Consider the following 20,064-nt stretch of genomic DNA (forward strand, 5'->3'; position numbering starts at 1 on the left):
AAGCCTTACAGCTTTCCTCCACGGTATAATAGCCACCAACGTTATGATCCTGCTCGTTCTCCTCCACAACGTTCTCCTCCTCGTTATGGTCGTAGTTCAAATCGATCCAATTATGGCAATTCCAGTAATGTTCCTAAATTTGATAATGGAAGTAGCAAATCTCGCCCAAGCCCGACGAATAAATGTCATTACTGTTTGCAGGAGGGACATTGGAAAAAGGACTGCCCGCTGTTGAAAGGCCGTAAATCTAATGCCAAGGTAGCTGGGTGTGTTTCTGTTGTGCATCCAGTTGATTTTGGCGTCTCTGATTTAACACCGTTACCTCGTTTGGAAGTTCATTGTGAGCAAGTGATTGAAGATGGTGCATCTGTGTCAGACGAGCAGACGAAATCAGTAGAGTCAGCTGCGTCTGATTTCGCTCCATTCATTAGTGATGGCTGGGTGTCATTGGTTGGAGAGACACAAAAAGTTCCAGTTAAAATCTTAAGAGACACTGGGGCATCTGAGAGTTTCATTCCTGGAGCAGTTTTGCCATTTTCCACAGCATCTGACACTGGGAAATGTGTTTTGATTAGAGGAATAGGCATGCAGTCATTTTCTGTACCGTTGCACAAAATTCACTTGTGTTCAGGATTTGTGAATGGGGAGGTGACTATTGCTGTGAGACCGTCTCTGCCTATGCAGGATATCCATGTAATTCTGGGGAACAATTTGGGTGGGTGTTTAGTTTCTCCACCTCCAGTTGTTACACCTGTACCGCTATCTGTAGAGGAGCCAGACGCGTGTTGTCAAGAATTCCCAGAAGTGTTTACTGCTTGTGCTGTGACTAGGGCAATGTCTCACACGCAGGCGCAATCGTCGGATGTGTCCAAATCTGTGCCTATTTTTGTTCCCGAGCTGCCCGAACCTCTGTCATGTCAAGATTTAATTGAGGCACAAAAGAATGATCAGAGCTTTGAGAAATATTTTGCCTTAGCTTCTACTGATCCAACGATGGGTTACTTCATTCAGAATGGCGTTTTGCTGCATACGTGGTTGCCAGGTGTTGATCCTGAAGTGGCAGGTCAGGTGATTCAAGTGATGGTACCTGACAAATACCGTGATTTGATTTTGAGAACAGCCCATGGAGCAGAGTCTGGGCATTTTGGAGTTAAGAAAACCTACCGACGTCTTTTGGAACATTTTTACTGGCCACGGATGAAACGCCATGTATCTAGATTTGTCAAAGCATGTCATGTTTGCCAGGTTGCGAAACAGAGTACTCCCATTAAACCTGCACCACTTCAACCTATTCCGTCTGTTGGCACACCATTTGAGCATCTCATTATTGATTGTGTAGGTCCACTACCCCCTTCGAAATCTGGTTGTGTGTACCTCTTTACCATCATGTGCCAGGCCACTCGGTATCCAGCAGCGTATGCCTTGAGAACAATTACCACAAGGTCAATATTGAAATGTTTGTCTAAATTCATTTCTGTCTTTGGCATTCCGAAGGTAATTCAGAGCGACAGAGGGTCTAACTTTACCTCCAGAACATTTGCTGCAGCGTTGAAGTCGATGCAGGTGAAGCACAATTTGAGCAGCGCGTATCACGCACAGAGTCAGGGGGCATTGGAGCGCTGGCATGCCACGTTGAAGTCTCTCTTGCGCGCTTACTGTGTTGAGATGCGGAGAGATTGGGAGGAGGCGTTGCCATGGCTCTTGTTGTCTGCGCGTGGTGTAGTTCAAGAAAGCACTGGTTTTAGTCCAAATGACCTAGTCTTTGGCCACAAAGTCCGGACCTCACTGTCTGTTTTAAATGCCAATCTGGATCTGCAGAACACTCCCGTCAGTTTCACTGAGTATGTAGATGGTTTTCGTCGTAGGCTGTTGCTTGCATGGAAAGAGGCAACCGAGCATTTGACTAAAGCTCAGGTGAAAATGAAGCTGCGTTATGACCGTAAAGCGAAGATCAGAGTTTTCAATCCAGGTGATCAAGTTTTAGCTTTGCTGCCCATTCCGGGGTCACCATTTACAGCAAAATACTCTGGTCCATTTACGGTTATGAGCCAAGTGTCAGATCTCAATTATTTACTGTCAACTCCTGATCGTAAACGATCACAGCAACTGTGTCATGTGAATTTACTCAAGCCTTACCACTCTGCAGGTTCCGACAAGGCGGGTGGGATTGCTGCGAGTCCAGTGGGTCTAGCCGTTGGGGTTGGGGAACCGCTCAACTGGCCGGAGGTGTCAGCTTGTGATGAAGTGCGCGCACCTGATGATTCAGTGTTACACGGGCGCTTAGAAAATACTCAGCAGTTAAAGGAGCTAGATAGTCTCCTCGGTCATTTAAGTGAGGTACAGCGTAAACAGTTGTCGGATTTGATTTTTGAGTTTTTGCCTTTGTTTTCCGACACTCCAACCTGTACCACACTAATTGAACATGACATTGACTCTGGACCAGGAGGTCTAATCATCTCCACTCACTCCTAACCTGCGGTTTTTCTCTGTTTCCCTTAAAGGTCGCTGTCCGGGTACCAGGATTTGCTGGGTGCAGGGAAGGTCGGAGGGGAAGGAGGGTGTTTGGGATGGTTTGGGTTCTGGTTGGTCTGGGGTGGAGGGGAGGTGCGTCAGTGGGACTAGAATATAGCTACTGGGGCTACTGTAGGTTTTGGTTTTCTATTTTTTGATGGTGCTTCAGAGACCCAGTTAACACGGGTCTCTGTTTTTAAGGGGGGGGATGTCATGCCCGGCTCTGCCGGTTAGTGTTTGGGGCACTTTGGTCCTCCGACCCGCAGGTGGAGCTGTCATGACCGGCTCTGCCGGTTAGTGTTTGGGGCACTTTGGTCCTCTGACCCGCAGGTGGAGCTGGTCTGTGAAGACGTGCAACATCTCAGAGGGCTGCTGATTGGGCGGCCTATAAAAGGCCTCCCATCAGCATGCTCTCTCTCTCATGCTCTCTCTCTTTCTCTCTCTCGTCCCACAGGCACATTCGTTTGGTGACCGTATGGTCACGGCAACGACGGCCGGGATTAGCACCACACTAACACCCTTTTGGGACAACACTCATTTACTGATACATTCCTTGGTTAATTCACATTACTGATCACTGATACATGTTGTAAATAAAAGATCTGTTGGCTAAAATGTACAAATCGGTGTGGTCTCCCTTAATGTTACAGCCACTAACAAGCCAGTGGTTGTGACATTAGTCAACTTTTGGCAGCGTTTATTTACTATTTATTATGCATAACCCAGAAAAAAACATATGTTCTTGTCTTACTGTGAATGGTAGGCAACATTTAAAAACAAAAAAAACTCAGTTCAGTTCCCTTATAATTACAATTGCTACTTGTTTATATTGACATATATGTTGATTTAGGCTCCAATATTGTTCAATGAAAGACACTTATTACTTTTGGCTAGCTTGTATGATGTTGTGTGCTTAGCTGTTGTGTAGCTGCTACCTGTTAGTAAATTGTTTTGGATGCTGAAATTTATATAGACATTTGACATATCGTAGATGTTCTTTTCTGTTTTATTGCATTATCATATCTTCCCTATTCTCTACTGCCAAATTATTCTGCATGTGATGATTATCATTACTGGCAGAAGCGCAAGCTGGTACGCCGGAGAAGAATATGTGACGGCTAAGCTCTCTCTTGAGTCATATTTTAATGGTAATTATGATTATTGTTTTTTCTTGAATGGTGATTTTTGGGTGTGTGTGTTTTCTTTTTCTCTTTTAGATTTACTTCCAAAAGTCGAGACAAGAGTTGTTCTCGTGGGACAAGCGGGTAAAAATGCTGATGTGGTCAAAGCCCTGCAGGTACATAAATCCTGTCATGAGTCCTAAAGATCTGCTTTTTTCCAGTGGCCCCTACTGATTTAGCAGGTCCCTGAGACTCATTAAGTGCATCACTGAATCAAGCAAAACCGTCAATTTGAGTGCTTTTGCATCGAGAGAACCGCTTGTAGTGTTGTGGCGCCCAGTCGCTAAGGAAAACATAAGTCGTATTTTAATGGTTCTAAAATTCCGAGTTGACATGTTCAAATTCAGCCAATCAACGCCATCAATGTGTTTGCAGTGTTTCTTCCACCAGCATTTGACTTTCAGGCCCTGCTGCTTGTTTTTTTCTTTTACAGGCCATACGAGTAATGGAGGTACCTGTGGTAAAGTTAAGAGGCGGCGAGTCGTGTGCAGAAGACAAAACGATTATCAAGTCAATAGTCAATATGGTAATGTACAATATCTTTCCATTTGATTTAAGAACACCTGGGAGATGTTGCCTGGGTGCTAAATTGAGGGTTTTTTGTTTTGATATAATTACTAGGCGAGTGACTACAAACCCCGTTTCCATATAAATATATGAATTGATTAACGTGGACCCCGACTTAAACAAGTTGAAAAACTTATTTGGGTGTTACCATTTAGTGGTCAATTGTACAGAATATGTACTGAACTGTGCAATCTACTAATAAAAGTATCAATCAATCAATCAATCAATTAAATACTTGACTCTTAACCACGCCCCCCACCTCTCGAAATCGGAGGTCTCAAGGTTGGCAAGTATGATCAAGGGTGATGGGTCAAATGTAGAGAATAATATGGCCACACCTAGTGGGTGTGTGACAATCATTGGTACTTTAACTTTAACTTTTTAAATAACTTCAAGTTATTTATTGTTCAAGTTTCAGCAAAAACTACACAATAGTTTTGATTGATTGATTGATTGATTGATTGATACTTTCAGTAGTAGATTGCACAGTTCAGTACATATTCCGTACAATTGACCACTAAATGGTTTTTCAACTTGTTTAAGTCGGGGTCCACGTTTATCAATTCATGGTAAATGAGTTAAATCTCAGTAACACCTTTTTTAAGTAAATATGTTCTGTGTATGTAAGAAAATATGCTGAGACGACATATGTTTAGCTTCTGTACATTATAGTGCTTTCAAACACATTTAAAAAAAAAAACAGTTAATCAGAGTTGAAAATCCCTGTAGAATTAATTTTTTATCAAGCGATAATAGTGTTTGATTTTGCATTAGCAAAAAGTGAAGCAAGTAAGAAATAAGAATATGTTCTTAAGATGTTAATTATCATCTTTAACATGCCTGTTTTTCCAAACAAAGCATGTATCTACATTATTGTGTACCTGTTACTCCTTCCTTCTGCAGAGTGTGCACAATGTACATTTTTTCCACTCATATTCTCATGAAGAGAAGCACCATGGTGGTTAGCGTCTTCCATATTGATTTGTTTGTCTGTAAAGATGAGCACCATGGTGGTTAGCGTCTTCCATATTGATTTGTTTGTCTGTAGCCTGTCACTATTGCATCAACTGTAAATTTTTACATGAACGATACTAACACTACTTGAACAAACTTAGACAAATTTGTTGCAAAAAAACATTTCAGGGATTTTGAGTCATTCTGCGCTGCAAATGGGTTAATTGCATTTTAAAAAAAATCAATAATATTTATAATGATAATAGATAAATCCGATTAAAATCAATAATTGTAATTATTCATAATATTGGTCATTACAAATGGGGATAAGGTTTTGCAAAGACTTGGACCAATTAATTTGTTGAACTGTTGCTCTTTTACCATGTAATGTGCATATAACATCATACTATGAATACAGTATATCACAACCTCAAAACACAAATTTTATGAAGGGTTTGTGGCAAATTCGTATTTTTTAAAAACTGGCATCTATTTTTCAATTGAGGCTTGAACACTAACTTAATAGACTGCAAGGAATCAATTAAGTTTCGATCTGAAATTATGATTTTAGCATTTTCCAACTTTTCTAATGACACTCCTATCTAAAGATTACCGAATTCCCAGCAGTTAGTCTTACCATTTCAAATATTAATAACCGTTAATGATTACCGTACTGTCAAAAACTCCTGCTTATTTCTTGGAGAAGCAGCTATCCTGTGATTTGTTAGCTAGTTTAAACCAGCAGTTCTCAAATGGGGGTACACGTACGATTAGGGGTACTTGAAGGTATGCCAAGGGGTATGTGAGATTTTTTTCAAATAACAGCAATTCAAAAATCCTTTGTAAATATATTTATTGAATAATACTTCAACAAAATAATGTAAGTTCATAAAACTGTGAAAATAAATTTCAACAATGCAATATTCAGTGTTGACAGTTCGATTTTTTTTTGTGGACATGTACCATAAATATTGATGTTAAAGATTTATTTTTTGTGAAGAAATGTTTAGAATTAAGTTCATGAATCCATATGGATCTCTATCACAATCTCCAAAGAGGGCACTTTGAGTACCCGGGCGGAATAGCTCGGTTGGTAGAGTGGCCGTGCCAGCTACATGAGGGTTCCAGGTTCGATCCCCGCTTCTGCCATCCAAGTTACTGCCGTTGTGTCCTTGGGCAAGACACTTTACCCACCTGCTCCCAGTGCCACCCACACTGGTTTAAATGTAACTTAGATATTCGGTTTCACTATGTAAAGTTAGTTGAGTCACTAGAAAAAAGCACTATATAAATATAATTCACTTCACTACTTCTATGTGAAGAAATGTTTATTTATAATTAAATCACTTGTTTATTTTTCAACAAGTTTTTAATAATTTTTATATCTTTTTTCAAAATAGTTCAAGAAAGACCACTACAAATGAGCAATATTTTGCACCGTTATACAATTTAATAAATCAGAAACTGATGACCAAGTGCTGTATTTTACTTTTTTATCTCTTTTTTTCAACCAAAAATGCTTTGCTCTGATTAGGGGGTACTTGAATTAAAAAAATGTTCACAGGGGGTACATCACTGAAAAAAGGTTGAGATTAAATATGGCTTGAATACTAACATGAATACAAGACACTTTTATGTCTGAAATATTTTCAAACACGTTACACAATGATATAACCGTGATGGTTTCAGTGACAAGAACTGTGATACTAGATTTTGATATCGTTACATCGCTACTCCGATTATTCAAATCCGTTCTTTTTGTAGTGCATGCTGAACAGCATATGGGCACCTACATCAACTATATGATTTGCCTGAAAAGCTGGGCAGGACAAAAAATAAATAAATGTAGTGCATGCTTTAATATTTTACGTGTCACTTCCACTTCACCACGTATTGCTGCTAAACCCTGTGATGTGATCCCTATCTTTAGGACATCACGACGCCATACATAATAGTGGACAACATCCAAGAGTTTAAGGATGAAGACAACATGGAATTTGAGACCGTGTTTGTGCTCGCTGACTTCGACTGTCCAGATTTCAGTAACCTGTACAAGCAGGACAACAGGATCGTTGGACCTCCGGTTGTACTGCGCTGTGCTTTAAAGGAAGAGGTAATAATACAGTGATTGAAAATGTCTATACAATAACCTTGTCAACCATTGTGTGTTTCTCCAAATTCACCCATACATCTCTTTGAATTATTTAGGGCACTCAAAGATTGCAGTTGGTATGCTTTGTAACTTTCTGAAAGCACTCAGGGGGCAGCCTGTTTGCACTTTTGTTGCTATGGTAACTGCTACTCTTGTACCAACTGGAAGAATGTCAACTAAAAGCGCAACAAAACCAATTGCATAAAAGCTGAAGACAATTCAAACCAAAAGCACTTTAATGTGGAAAATAAGCAAGCAGTTGGAGAGCAGCGTGTTTCATGAATAATTTCACAAAACAATGTAACAACAAATTAGTCAGCATTTAAAAGCTAACGCTTAGGCCTTTTAATGCCAACACAACACTAGTTTCATTTCTTTACCACTAAACAAACCTCTTAATTTACTCCTATCCACTAGTAAATATATGTACATTTTCATATCTACGCCAATCTTTTGAGTACTGTATTGTGTATATCAGGGGTCGGGAATCTTTTTGGCTGAGAGAGCCTTAAAAGCCAAATATTTTTAAAAGTATTTCCGTGAGAGCCATATATATATTTTTTTTTTTAACACTGAATACAACTACATGCATGCATTTTTAAGTAAGACCAACATTATTAGAGGATAATAAATCTCTTATTGCTTTTAATAACATTATTATTCTGAAGCTAAACAACAATAAATAAAATACTTCTTACCATTAATGCGACTTCTTGAACAGGTGCGGTAGAACCGGATGGATGGATTAAAATGCATGAGAATGTTTTATATTTTGAACCGTATTTTTAACTCAGTGATTACCAGCAGAGTTATTAATTACTTATTGTGTTAAGCAAAGTCAGCTAAGATTTATCTGAGAGCCAGGTGCCGTCATCAAAAGAGCCACATCTGGCTCTAGAGCCGTAGGTTCCCTACCCCTGGTGTATATGTACATTTTCAATTAAAAAAAGATATTCCCGAAGAACTAAATCTACCTGGGTAATTTTTTGTGAAAAAACGGGGTAAATGGAAAAGTTCCTGTGATAAAAAAGGGCCCAATGTAAGACAGGAAAACTATATACTTTTATTTTTTAATGCACTTCAAGTCTTAAAATACGGCAAGTACGAGGTGGCTAACAATGCAGCTAATGTGAGTACACTATTCCACACATAAAGCCCTTTAAAATGCCTCCAAAAACCACATACAATACTCCATTTTTATATCGGAACCTGAATATTGACCAAGTATTAGCCACATTTTTATCATAAGCGCTAACCCAGACAAGCTATTTTTCGCGGCGCCTTGATCTACATTTACATATTGAGCAGGTGAGTTGCTGCTTTGCCTCTGAGGTAGTGAAAGTTTATTCTAAATTATAGATCATGCCTCTCACCTGGATAGTAGAAGGTTATGGCCACAAAACAAGAAGTCAACTTAGACCCGAAGAGGGCAAAAAAGACACAAAGATGCTCGTTTGTGGGATCTTTTTTTAATCTTCTGTAAGGATTATAATTATTTTTTCATCTAAATGGTAAGAAATAGACATCCCATCAGTCGGCATCCCAGTGGGAGCAGACATTGTACAGTAAGTGAATGTTTAATGTTCCGAGATTGTATTTCTTGTTCAGCTCTTGGTAATACTGCTACATGATGGTTAGTGTTTCACCAAAGATGGATCTGTTTAGTAAACTGCTTTTAAAAGTTATAGATCTTCCTCCTTATATTCAGGCTCAAAAATATAAAATTCTCGATATGTCCCAAAATACTCTTTGTTGTCTCTCACAAAGTCTTGCATGATTAGTAGTAGTGTTGTTGTTGTTGTTGTTGTTGTTGAAGAAGTGAAATCCGAACGTTGTAATGCGTCTGTGAAATTAATACGCCGCCGCATGTTTAAAATGACAACAACCAACTTGTCAGCGTTTGAAAGCTAACGCTAAGACCTTGGAACACAAACACTAGTATCATTTCTTTAACACTAAATACACCTTTTTAATTTACTCTTATCCACTAGTAAATATATGTACATTTTCATATCTACGCCAAACTTTAGAGTACCGTATTTTCCGGAATATAGAGCGTAAATGAGCCGCACCCACTAAATTTTAGAACATTTTTTTCCCCATGTATTGGCCACACCGGGCTATACGTCATAGATATACACGTTGCGAAATGGATTAGTTACACAGTAAAATTATGGTAATGTTTATTTACATACCTTAATTGTTTCCAAATGGTGCCTGGAACACGGCAGTAAAACGGCTGATCAAACAAAACTGAAGTCATTGTCATGGACCCACTAGCCCCGGAAGCTAGCTTTCCAATAAGCTAAACAGACTTAGTAACTGACATATTGGTGAATTTACTGAGGAATATCATATCTTTGTTAAGGAATAATTTTACATCTTAAAAACGTATGTATTCTCTCTGTACTGTAAATACATGTATGTATGAATGTTAATCTCAAGTGAATATAATGGGGAGCATATGCAATAAAGGTTCTCTCCGTTTAAAACAATGGATTAGGGACGGCGTGGCGCAGTGGAAGAGTGGCCGTGCGCAACCCGAGGGTCCCTGGTTCAATTCCCACCTAGTACCAACCTCGTCACGTCCGTTGTGTCCTGAGCAAGACACTTCACCCTTGCTCCTGATGGGTGCTGGTTGGCGCCTTGCATGGCAGCTCCCTCCATCAGTGTGTGAATGTGTGTGTGAATGGGTAAATGTGGAAGTAGTGTCAAAGCGCTTTGAGTACCTTGAAGGTAGAAAAGCGCTATACAAGTACAACCCACATTGCAATAATGCAATGCAAAACATTTTGTGACAAAGTTCACAATGTTGCACAAACAAAGCATTTACATTGAAATATGTATCATTGGTTGTTTTAATGGACAAGTTCACATACAGTTTCATCCTTAATGCACCAATCAAACTCTGCAAAAATGTAAATTTATTATCATCTGTTGAAAACATTGTCTATTCCAAAGTTTTCTTTCCACTTTTAAAATTAATCTTTCCCTTCTTCCTGGCCTTCAATACAAGGAGATCGATGGAAAATGGCCTCTGCTTATTTACATGAAAATCTTAATATGTGCTGTCCTTGTCTTCTTTAAATAAATAAGTCTACAAGGTGTGGTTAGACATACTTGATATGACAATCACATCAAGGCTGGTATACGACCTGTTTTAAAAAAAAACTTTATTTACTGCCTCTGCATTAAGATCCCTCATTCAAATGGTCTTTCAGTAAAAGCAGTACAATAGAAAATACAAAAAAACGACCAACATTAAAATCAGTAATTAAAAGATGGGTGAAAGGGTCAGTGCTTTATCTTTAATTCACACTCTTTAGATCGTTTTTAGTTTTTACCTTTGTTTAAAACTGTCTACATTTGTGTTATATAATATAATTTTCCGCAAAAAATAATTTTGCTGCAGATATTATAAGTCATGGGTGTCAAACTCTGGCCCGCGGGCCAAATTTGGCCCGCCGTGTATTTTCATTTGGCAATATCAAATTAACATTAGAGCTGGCCCGCCGGTATTATACAGCGGCGCTGTCGCTGTAAAACTGCATTCACTGCTAATACTCATACTTGCTAACCCCCCTTGATTTTCCAAGGAGACTCCCAAATTTCAGTGCCCCTCACGAAAATCACAGGGGGCAACCATTCTCCCAAATTTGTCCCGATTCCCACCTGGACAACAATATTGGGGCGTGCCTTAAAGGCACTGCCTCAAGCGTCCTCTAAAACCTTTCGTCACGTCCGCTTTTCATACGTAGAAACAGCGTGCCGGCCTAGTCACATGATATATGTGGCTTCTACACACACACACACACGCTAATGCAAGGCAAGCTTGGTCAACAGCTATACAGGTCACACTGAGGGTGGCCATGTAAACAACTTTAAGACTGTTACAAATATGCGCCACACTGTGAACCAACACTAAACGAGAATGACAAGCAAATTTCGTGAGAACATCTGCACCGTAACACAACATAAACACAACAGAACAAATACACAGAACCCCTTGCAGCACTACCTCTTCCTGGACGCTACAATATAAAAATGTATTATTAGCCTGTGGGGAAAGTTTATTTTGATATTTACCTGAGAAGGCTGCAAATAGAAAAGAGGCATTCAATTTCTATTTGAATTTGATTTGATATGGCATTGCTATTTTTAAATTATTAGTATTATTTGAAACTTGATTTTGCATGTCACTATAAAGTTATATAAGTCTCACTTGTTCAATATTTAATGCAAAACTTGTTTGGGTCCCTATTAAAAGGTTAATTTGTTCAACCTTGGCCCGTGGCTTTGTTCAGTTTAAAATTTTGGCCCACTTTGTATTTGAGTTTGACACCCTTGTTATAAGTGATGATATTTTGTCTTACACATAATTCATGCCAGCTGTGCAAAGTAAGCAAAGCAAATTCTGTGTGATTTTCTCCACTCCCAATTGGTTATATAGGTTAGACTTGTATAGCTCTTTTCTACCTTTAAGGTTACTCAAAGCGCTTTGACACTTTTTCCACATTCACACAAACATTCACATACTAACGGCGGGAGCTGCCGCGCGAGGCCCTAACCACGGCTCATCAGGAGCAAGGCTGAAGTGTCTCGCTCAAATGTTGGCCTTCTGTGGACTACACATTGATGTCTGTGATATCTTTAGAGCCAAATCATATACAGGTTTATAAATATAATTTCAGTGATGTATCTAAAAGACAATGTTGTGCTTTTTCACAGCCAATCCCATTTGCGTGTCGCCCTCTGTATTCAACCACAATGCTGAACCTATCGCTGTGTTTCACTGGCTTTAGGAACAAAGAACAAATGGTGAGTCCAACACTTTAATCTGTTCATTATAGGGCTGTCTTTGAGTAAGGATTTTCACAGTCGAGTCTGATTCATTAGATTTCCCCCATCAACGATAATGAAATCTATCACGTTATTTAGGAGAATTAAACCGATGTTGGTGTGTAGTGTATACTGGCTGGTCACTAGGTGTCTGTAACGTCAGGTAGATATTCTCCAGCACATCCATGTGAAAATATTCCAAAGTTAATTAAAGGTATTTTTGGAAGCAATGTAGACTTTTTATTAAAGTGAGACAAAACCGATCTCATTTGCGATTGTTTCCACCTCAAAAACACGCTAAACCACAGTTTTTGAGGACCTCGACATGAAGAGATCAGTCTTTACTAAATGGAAGACATAAAAGTCGTAACAAAAGTTTCTGCAGCTGAACCTGTGGAAAGATCATTACCTTCCCAAAAGGAGAGCTACACATCTGGGGAGAGGCAATGCGTCCCCGCGATGTGTCCCATTTCTGGCAATCAGTCCAACCGAGGCAGGCTGCAAGATTTCAGCTGGCCAGAGGCACGCGATGGTACAGTTTACCAACAAACCTTAATCACGTCTGCCATGTAGAAACATCCGTCTAACGCTATTTATAAAATATTCTTGTGTGCAGAAAAACAGATTTTAGGCAGTTAGTAGAAGTGTTTAAATAGATCCATCCAAAATCCTAATCACATTCAAATCGCAATTTTTGTTTATTCCTAAATGATTCATAATTTTCAACAATTAACTAAACAAAACATAGAAAAAAAATATTGTTGATATTACTTTTGTTAATAATGATACTGATGCTTTTATAATTATTTGATTGTCTTTTTTTAGTACCATATCTAGTCTCAATTGCTTGGTAATTTATCTACATTCAAATGTTTTTTGTGGGGGTTGGGGTTTCAACGTACAAACAATTTGCCAACTGTCAAGTTTGGTTGCAGCCCAAGTTCATTAATTTTTTTTTCAGTAATGTGCAAGATCATTTGCATCAAGGGAGAGCCTAGGTAGTCTAGAGCTGGGTCTATTCAACTACATAAGGAAGTGGGCCGCGGTTTCTAGAGCCCAAAGGTTAAGGGGCCGGACATCGACATTTTTGATGTCTCGTCAGAAAGTGCGCCCGCAGGTTATATACCTCGGAAATAAACACATCAGCTTTCACACTGCACTGTCAATTCATTATTATGCCCTCGCTATTCATTTCCAACGTGTGCAGCTGGACAGATAGTTTACAGTATGAAGAAAACAGACGCTCCAGAAGTTTTGTTGAGGATTGATGTTAGTTTTTTTTAAATGATTTTCCTTTAGTTTTATTTTTTTACGTCTTCCTTAATTTAAGTTTGAAAGACTAAAAAGATCATCACCAAATTACAACGTCCATTTTGTATTTTACATAAATAAAATAGGTTTAGTGTTAATACATTCACACAATAAACTACAACTATGTACGCATATAGAAATGAAACTTTATCAACATCAAACATTGCACACAATGTGTGTGACTCATCACAATTAAACCTATTATTGCCCTCTACTGGTCAAATTTAGCGCTACATGTATTAAACGGGCTTTGCTTGCCAAAATTACTCTGACAAAAAACAACACCAGCACGAATACAAACGACTTCAAAAAGTCAGCAATTTAAATTCAAAACAAGCAACATATTTTCATGCACGATACCTATTTACTAAGATTTGACCATGTCTTGTGATGAAGCTTACACCTGTGGATTTTTACCGTTGCTCAACTTGTTGCTGCTTGTCTTGAACACTGTCTGTCGCTCAAAAGGTCTGACAGGAAACAATGACCCGAGAACTTTCTCGGGGCAGAACATTCATACTTTGTTGTCCACTCATTAGCAGTTTATTTAGGTTTATTTTCAGGGTTGAATGAGTAGTCTTCTGTTCACCCCACTGCTGCTTCATTGTGACGCATATGCCTTACTTTTAACCCCTGCTGGGTGGCCGGGGTACTGCATACATGAGCTATTTGAGTTTGAAAGGCTTCATTAAAGGCCTACTGAAATTAGATTTTCTTATTTAAACGGGGATAGCAGGTCCATTCTATGTGTCATACTTGATCATTTCGCGATATTGCCATATTTTTGCTGAAAGGATTTAGTAGAGAACATCGACGATAAAGTTCGCAACTCTTGGTTGCTAATAAAAAGGCCTTGCCTTTACCGGAAGTAGCAGACGATGTGCGCGTGACGTCACGGGTTGTAGGGCTCCTAACATTGTTTATAATGTGAGCCTCCAGCAGCAAGAGCTATCCGGAGCAAGAAAGTGACAATTTCCCCATTAATTTGAGCGAGGATGAAAGATTTGTGGATGAGGAAATTTAGAGTGAAGGACTAGGGAAAAAAAATTTGATTGCAGTGGGAGTGATTCAGATGTTTTTAGACACATTTACAAGGATTTTTCTGGGAAATCCCTTATCTGCCTATTGTGTTGCTAGTGTTTTAGTGAGTTAAATAGTACCTGATAGTCGGAGGGGTGTGCCCACGGGTGTGTTGACGCCAGGGTCTCTGAGAGAAGTCACGAAGCTGCAGCAGGACAGTAGCTCCGCTGATCTCCAGTAAGATTAACACAATTTTCTCACCTAAAACTGCCGGTTGACATGTTCGCTTGACCGCTCTGATCCATAGTAAAGCTTCACTTCAGGGAATTTTAAACAAGGACACGGCGTGTGTTTGTGTGGCTAAAGGCTAAAAGCTTCCCACCTCCATCTTTCTACTTTGACTTCTCCATTATTAATTGAACAAATTGTAAAGGTTCAGCAACACAGATGTCCAAAATACTGTGTAATTGCGCGATGAAAAGAGACTACTTTTAGCCGTAAGTGGTGCTGGGCTAATATGTTCCCTCCAACCAATAACATCACAAACACGCGTCATCATACGCGTCATCATTCCGCGACGTTTTCAACAGGAAACTCTGCGGGAAATTTAAAATTGTAATTTAGTAAACTAAACTTTATATATCATTGATCTATAAACTATCAGACTGCGTGGTCGGTAGTAGTGGGTCTCGGTAGGCCTTTAAGCCTATTTGGATGATGTTTGGCGGGCCAAATGAAAAGCTTTGACGAGCCGGATGTGGCTCGCAGGCCACAAGTTGATTAGGCATGGTCTAGAGCAGGGGTCGGGAACCTTTTTGGCTGACAGAGCCATGAAAGCCAAATATTTCAAAATGTATTTCTGGGAGACCCATCTAATCTTTTTTTAACACTGAATACAACTAAATGCGTGCATTTTTAAGACCAACATTTTTACAGTATAATAAGTCTCTTATTCTTTTTAAAATTGGTAAAAAAAAAAAAGAAAGGTAAATGGTTGTACTTGTATAGTGCTTTTCTACCCCTTTTTAAGGAGCGCAAAGCGCTTTGACACTATTTCCACATTCACCCATTCACACACACATTCACACACTGATGGCGGGAGCTGCCATGCAAGTCGCTAACCAGGACCCATCAGGAGCAAGAGTGAAATGTCTTGCTCAAGGACACAACGGACGTGACAAAGATGGTAGAAGGTGGGGATTGAACCAGTAACCCTCAGATTGCTGGCATGGCCACTGTCCCAACTTCGCCACGCTGTCCCCAAGATATTAACATTGTTATTCTAAAGCTAACCAATACCAAATATGGTACTTCTTACAATTAAAGCGACTTCTTGAACAGGTGCAATAGAAAATGGATGGTTGGACAAAAATGCATGAGAATGTTTTATAATTTGAACGTTATTTTTGACACTGTGATTACCGGCGGAATTATTAATTACTTATCGTGTTAAGCAATGTCAGCTAAGATTTATCTGAGAGCCAGACTCAGTCATCAAAAGAGCCGCATCTGGCTCTAGAGCCATAGGTTCCCTACCCCTGGTCTAGACTAGAGAGTCTTCTTCTAGAATATCGCACTACTCATTAGGTAGGTTGTCCTTCCATCCATGTGCTTTACATAGGTTGACTTATTCATACCTGTCTCTTTGTGGGTATAATCCGCCTCTCCTGTGAATTTAATGTCAAGGCTGCACCATTAGTCCACCATCTGGTGCATGTGTAGAAAGCCTGCTGCATCGTCCATCAAAATGGATAAAGTGTATACTTGCAGCAAAAATCACATTTTTACTCAGGAAGTCCGCATTTGGTGAGCTACCGTGTCGTGATTTTTTCTATAAAAAGAAAAGCCTTCATCGGGTTTAAATTGTTTACATGTCAGGTTTCGTCCATCGTACTGCTTTGCAACCATTTTCTTTCCGTCTTTTTTCGTGACATTGGCAAAATTCTGACACATGCAAGTAACTTGTTCTTATGTACTTTACCATGTTCTTTACCATGAATTGATTAACGTGGACCCCGACTTAAACAAGTTGAAAAACTTATTCGGGTGTTACCATTTAGTGGTCAATTGTACGGAATATGTAATGAACTATGCAATCTAGTAATAAAAGTTTCAATCAATCAATCAATGTACAAATGTTTGGATTTTATGTCTTGTAATCTGCAGCGGTTAAAAAAATGTCTCCAGAATTTAAGTAAATCCACAATTCTCCTTCTTAGTCTTTAGGATAGGTTAGGATAGACCAGGTGTAGGGAACTTATGGCTCTAGAGCCAGATGCGGCTCTTTTGATGACTGAGTCTGGCTCTCAGATAAATCTTAGCTGACATTGCTTAACACGATAAGTAATTAATAATTCCGCCGGTAATCATAGTGTTAAAAATAACGTTCAAATTATAAAACATTCTCATGCATTTTTGTCCAACCATCCATTTTCTATCGCACCTGTTTAATCAGTCGCTTTAATTGTAAGAAGTACCATATTTATTATTGATTAGCTTTAGAATAACAATGTTAATATCTTGGGGACAGCGTGGCGAAGTTGGGAGAGTGGCCGTGCCAGCAATCTGAGGGTTACTGGTTCAATCCCCACATTCTACCATCTTCGTCACGTCCGTTGTGTCCTTAAGCAAGACATTTCACCCTTGCTCCTGATGGGTCCTGGTTAGCGCCTTGCATGGCAGCTCCCGCCATCAGTGTGTGAATGTGTGAATGTGGAAATAGTGTCGAAGCGCTTTGGGCCCCTTAAAAAGGGGTAGAAAAGTGCTATACAAGTACAACCATTGACATTTTTTTTTTTTTTTACCATTTTAAAAAAGAATAAGAGACTTTTTATACTGTGAAAATGTTGGTCCTAAAAATGCACACATTTAGTTGTATTCAGTGTTAAAAAAAAGATTATATAGGTCTCACAGAAATACATTTTGAAATATTTGGCTTTCATGGCTCTCTCAGCAAAAAAGGTTCCCGACCCCTGGGATAGACATTAAAGATGTATACACTGACAACACTTTTTCCTCTTTCCAGCAACTTGGTGATACATTTTCACTCACTGATCGACACTTTTTTAGATCTCTACAGACCCGCTGGTTTTTTCGTAATATTTTTCCGAGGTTTCCAAACTTACGGACAGACACAGTTTTAGGTGCTTTTCCGACACCAATTCCAACTTTAAAAGGATCAATTACACAAATTTACAATCAAGTTTTTAATTTACGCCCTGAGTCTCTGAATTCAATTAAGTGACGTTGGGAGGGTGACTTAAGAGTGACCCTATCTAAGGAGACCTGGACATGGATGGACACTGCAAGTAGAGTTCATAAGTCTTCTATTTGTGCCAGACACAGCCTTACTCAACGCAAGCTAATACATTGTACTTATTATTCCAAGGTCCGGCTGGCTAAAATGTTTGACGGAATATCGGTATTATGTGATTGGTTAATACATAAATTTTGGCTTTGCTCATCCCTGTACAGTTATTGGTTTGAAATGTTTTAATATTGTATCTTTGGTCATTGACAAAAAGATCAAAGATCTTCTCTTTGCAAACAACTTGGTAGCATTCACTACTTTGTTGGCTAGAGACTCATTGTACTAAATTGGAAAGCTGCAGCGCCTCTCTGCAACACCTGCTGGATTAGAGATATTCTTTATTTCTTTAATCTGGAGAAGATCAGAAGATTGAACGATTGTTTTGGTCAGTTTCAGGAAGTATGGGATGGTTTCCTAAATTGATTGTAAAGTAATTGCAAGGTTGATAATTGATGAGCTTTTTGTCTGCCTCTTTTTATTGCTGCACTGTGTTGGGGACATTCTGGAGTGCAGTCGTCTTTGACTTCAAATCATTCTTTGACTGATGCATATTTTTTTGTATTCATTTTTATAATTTATATATCATTTTTGTGGGTTACTTGTTTGGGGGAGAAAATTACAACATTTGATATTTGTTTGGTCTTATTTCTGGACTGTGTATGTCAAAAATCCAATAACCAAATGTTGAAAAAAAATAAGATATTCTTTTATTTATCCCACAGTGGGGAAATTCTGTGGTTGTAGTGTAGATTCAAATAGTATTAAAAGTAGCTCTACAGTCACAAAAGTGCAACTCCTTATTGCGGAGTCACAAAGGGCTTTAAACCAAATGGTAAAAAAACAAGACGGAAATATTATAGAACACAAAGCAGGACATAAAAAGAGTACAGAGCTGCTGCAACCAACTTGCTTCTTCAGAGGCCCCAGGGCCTTTCCCATTGTTCCGAGCCTTTGTCGATTAATTTGTGCTCTAAGCCAATTTATTCTATGCTGCCAAAGAGAAACTATTAGCTGCAGTCGATCATGACCACTAAGAATAAATTAATAGGCTTAAGCTACAGTACAAGATTTATGTGGATGAATGTACCAGCATATATTTGTGCTTTGCTCACACTTGACTCATGTCAATGTGAAAAACACCAGTGTGAATACTAAACAAACCAGATCTGATATGTGAGCCCTGCGTCTTTTTCTATTACTTTGGTGCGGAGAGTGTTTTCTTAGCTTTACCGAACATACAGTAGACTGGTTTTCCATTGTTAGCAATGTTAATATTTGCATTAAGCGCGATAAGTGATGATAAGAAGCATTTGGAAATGACAAAAATCTGTGGTTGAATTTGGTTTTGGGGGAAAGAAAGAAACTTACTTTTATTATCTGCAAAACTATGCTTTCTAGTTTGTGTATTAAACCTGCCTCCATTTTACAATTATACTTCATGTCTCCGCTTGTAGAAAAAGTTGGTGGGTCTGGTTCATCACATGGGAGGCATCATCCGGAAAGACTTTAGTACTAAGGTCACGCACCTCATCGCTTACTCCACCCACGGGGAGAAATACAGGGTTTGTAAACTCATGCAATTTTTCTGCTCTATAAGTCAAAAGAATAAATATGCACTTTCTTTTACGGTTTTGTCTAATCCGTCTTTTTTTTTTTTTTTTTTTAGCTTGCTGTGTGTATGGGGACGCCCATCCTCACTCCATCATGGATATACAAATCTTGGGAGAGAAGAAATGATGAGTAAGCTGAAATTTGTTAAAGGATGTCACAAAATATATGCCTGCACAATGGGGAAATAAGCAGATTATATTATGTAGGTTTACCACCTTACAAAAATATGGAAACTCTGGAAGTTTAGTGGCAGTTTTATTGTTACACAAAGAGACAAAAGGTATAATTCTTAAAAAATATCAGCATGTGATAAAATGCTCATTTCTTTCACTGTACAGTACATCCAATGGGGAACATTAGTATTTATGTAACAAGTACTTGGATTTTCCAATCATATATGCTGCTACCTTGAAGCAGCAATATAGATGTTTTAACCCTCTGGTGGCATTCACTTTTTAATTATCTTCAAAGCCAAACAGGATAAAAGGGTCATATTATGATTGTTTTAATAATATGAATAACGGATTAGATTTAAATAGCGTTTTTTTAGACAACACTTGCCAGCGGTCTATATCAAGCAATCAATGTTTACTTATATAGCCCTAAAT

At 38.8% G+C, this 20,064-nt stretch overlaps 1 protein-coding gene across 2 annotated transcripts in view; it reads left to right on the forward strand.

Annotated features, from left to right (window-relative positions):
• Positions 1-20,064, forward strand: part of ect2 (epithelial cell transforming 2) — a 94,851-nt gene that overhangs the window by 18,778 nt on the left and 56,009 nt on the right. For both annotated transcript variants that reach the window (XM_061883256.1, XM_061883257.1), the window contains exons 3-8: positions 3,729-3,808; positions 4,126-4,218; positions 7,144-7,326; positions 12,094-12,183; positions 19,300-19,407; positions 19,512-19,585. In XM_061883256.1, coding sequence (XP_061739240.1) covers positions 3,729-3,808; positions 4,126-4,218; positions 7,144-7,326; positions 12,094-12,183; positions 19,300-19,407; positions 19,512-19,585 — 628 coding nt within the window. The remainder of the gene's footprint in view (positions 1-3,728; positions 3,809-4,125; positions 4,219-7,143; positions 7,327-12,093; positions 12,184-19,299; positions 19,408-19,511; positions 19,586-20,064) is intronic.

This window comes from Nerophis ophidion, linkage group LG22 (assembly GCF_033978795.1).
Source record: "Nerophis ophidion isolate RoL-2023_Sa linkage group LG22, RoL_Noph_v1.0, whole genome shotgun sequence".
Taxonomy (NCBI): Eukaryota; Metazoa; Chordata; class Actinopteri; order Syngnathiformes; family Syngnathidae; genus Nerophis; species Nerophis ophidion.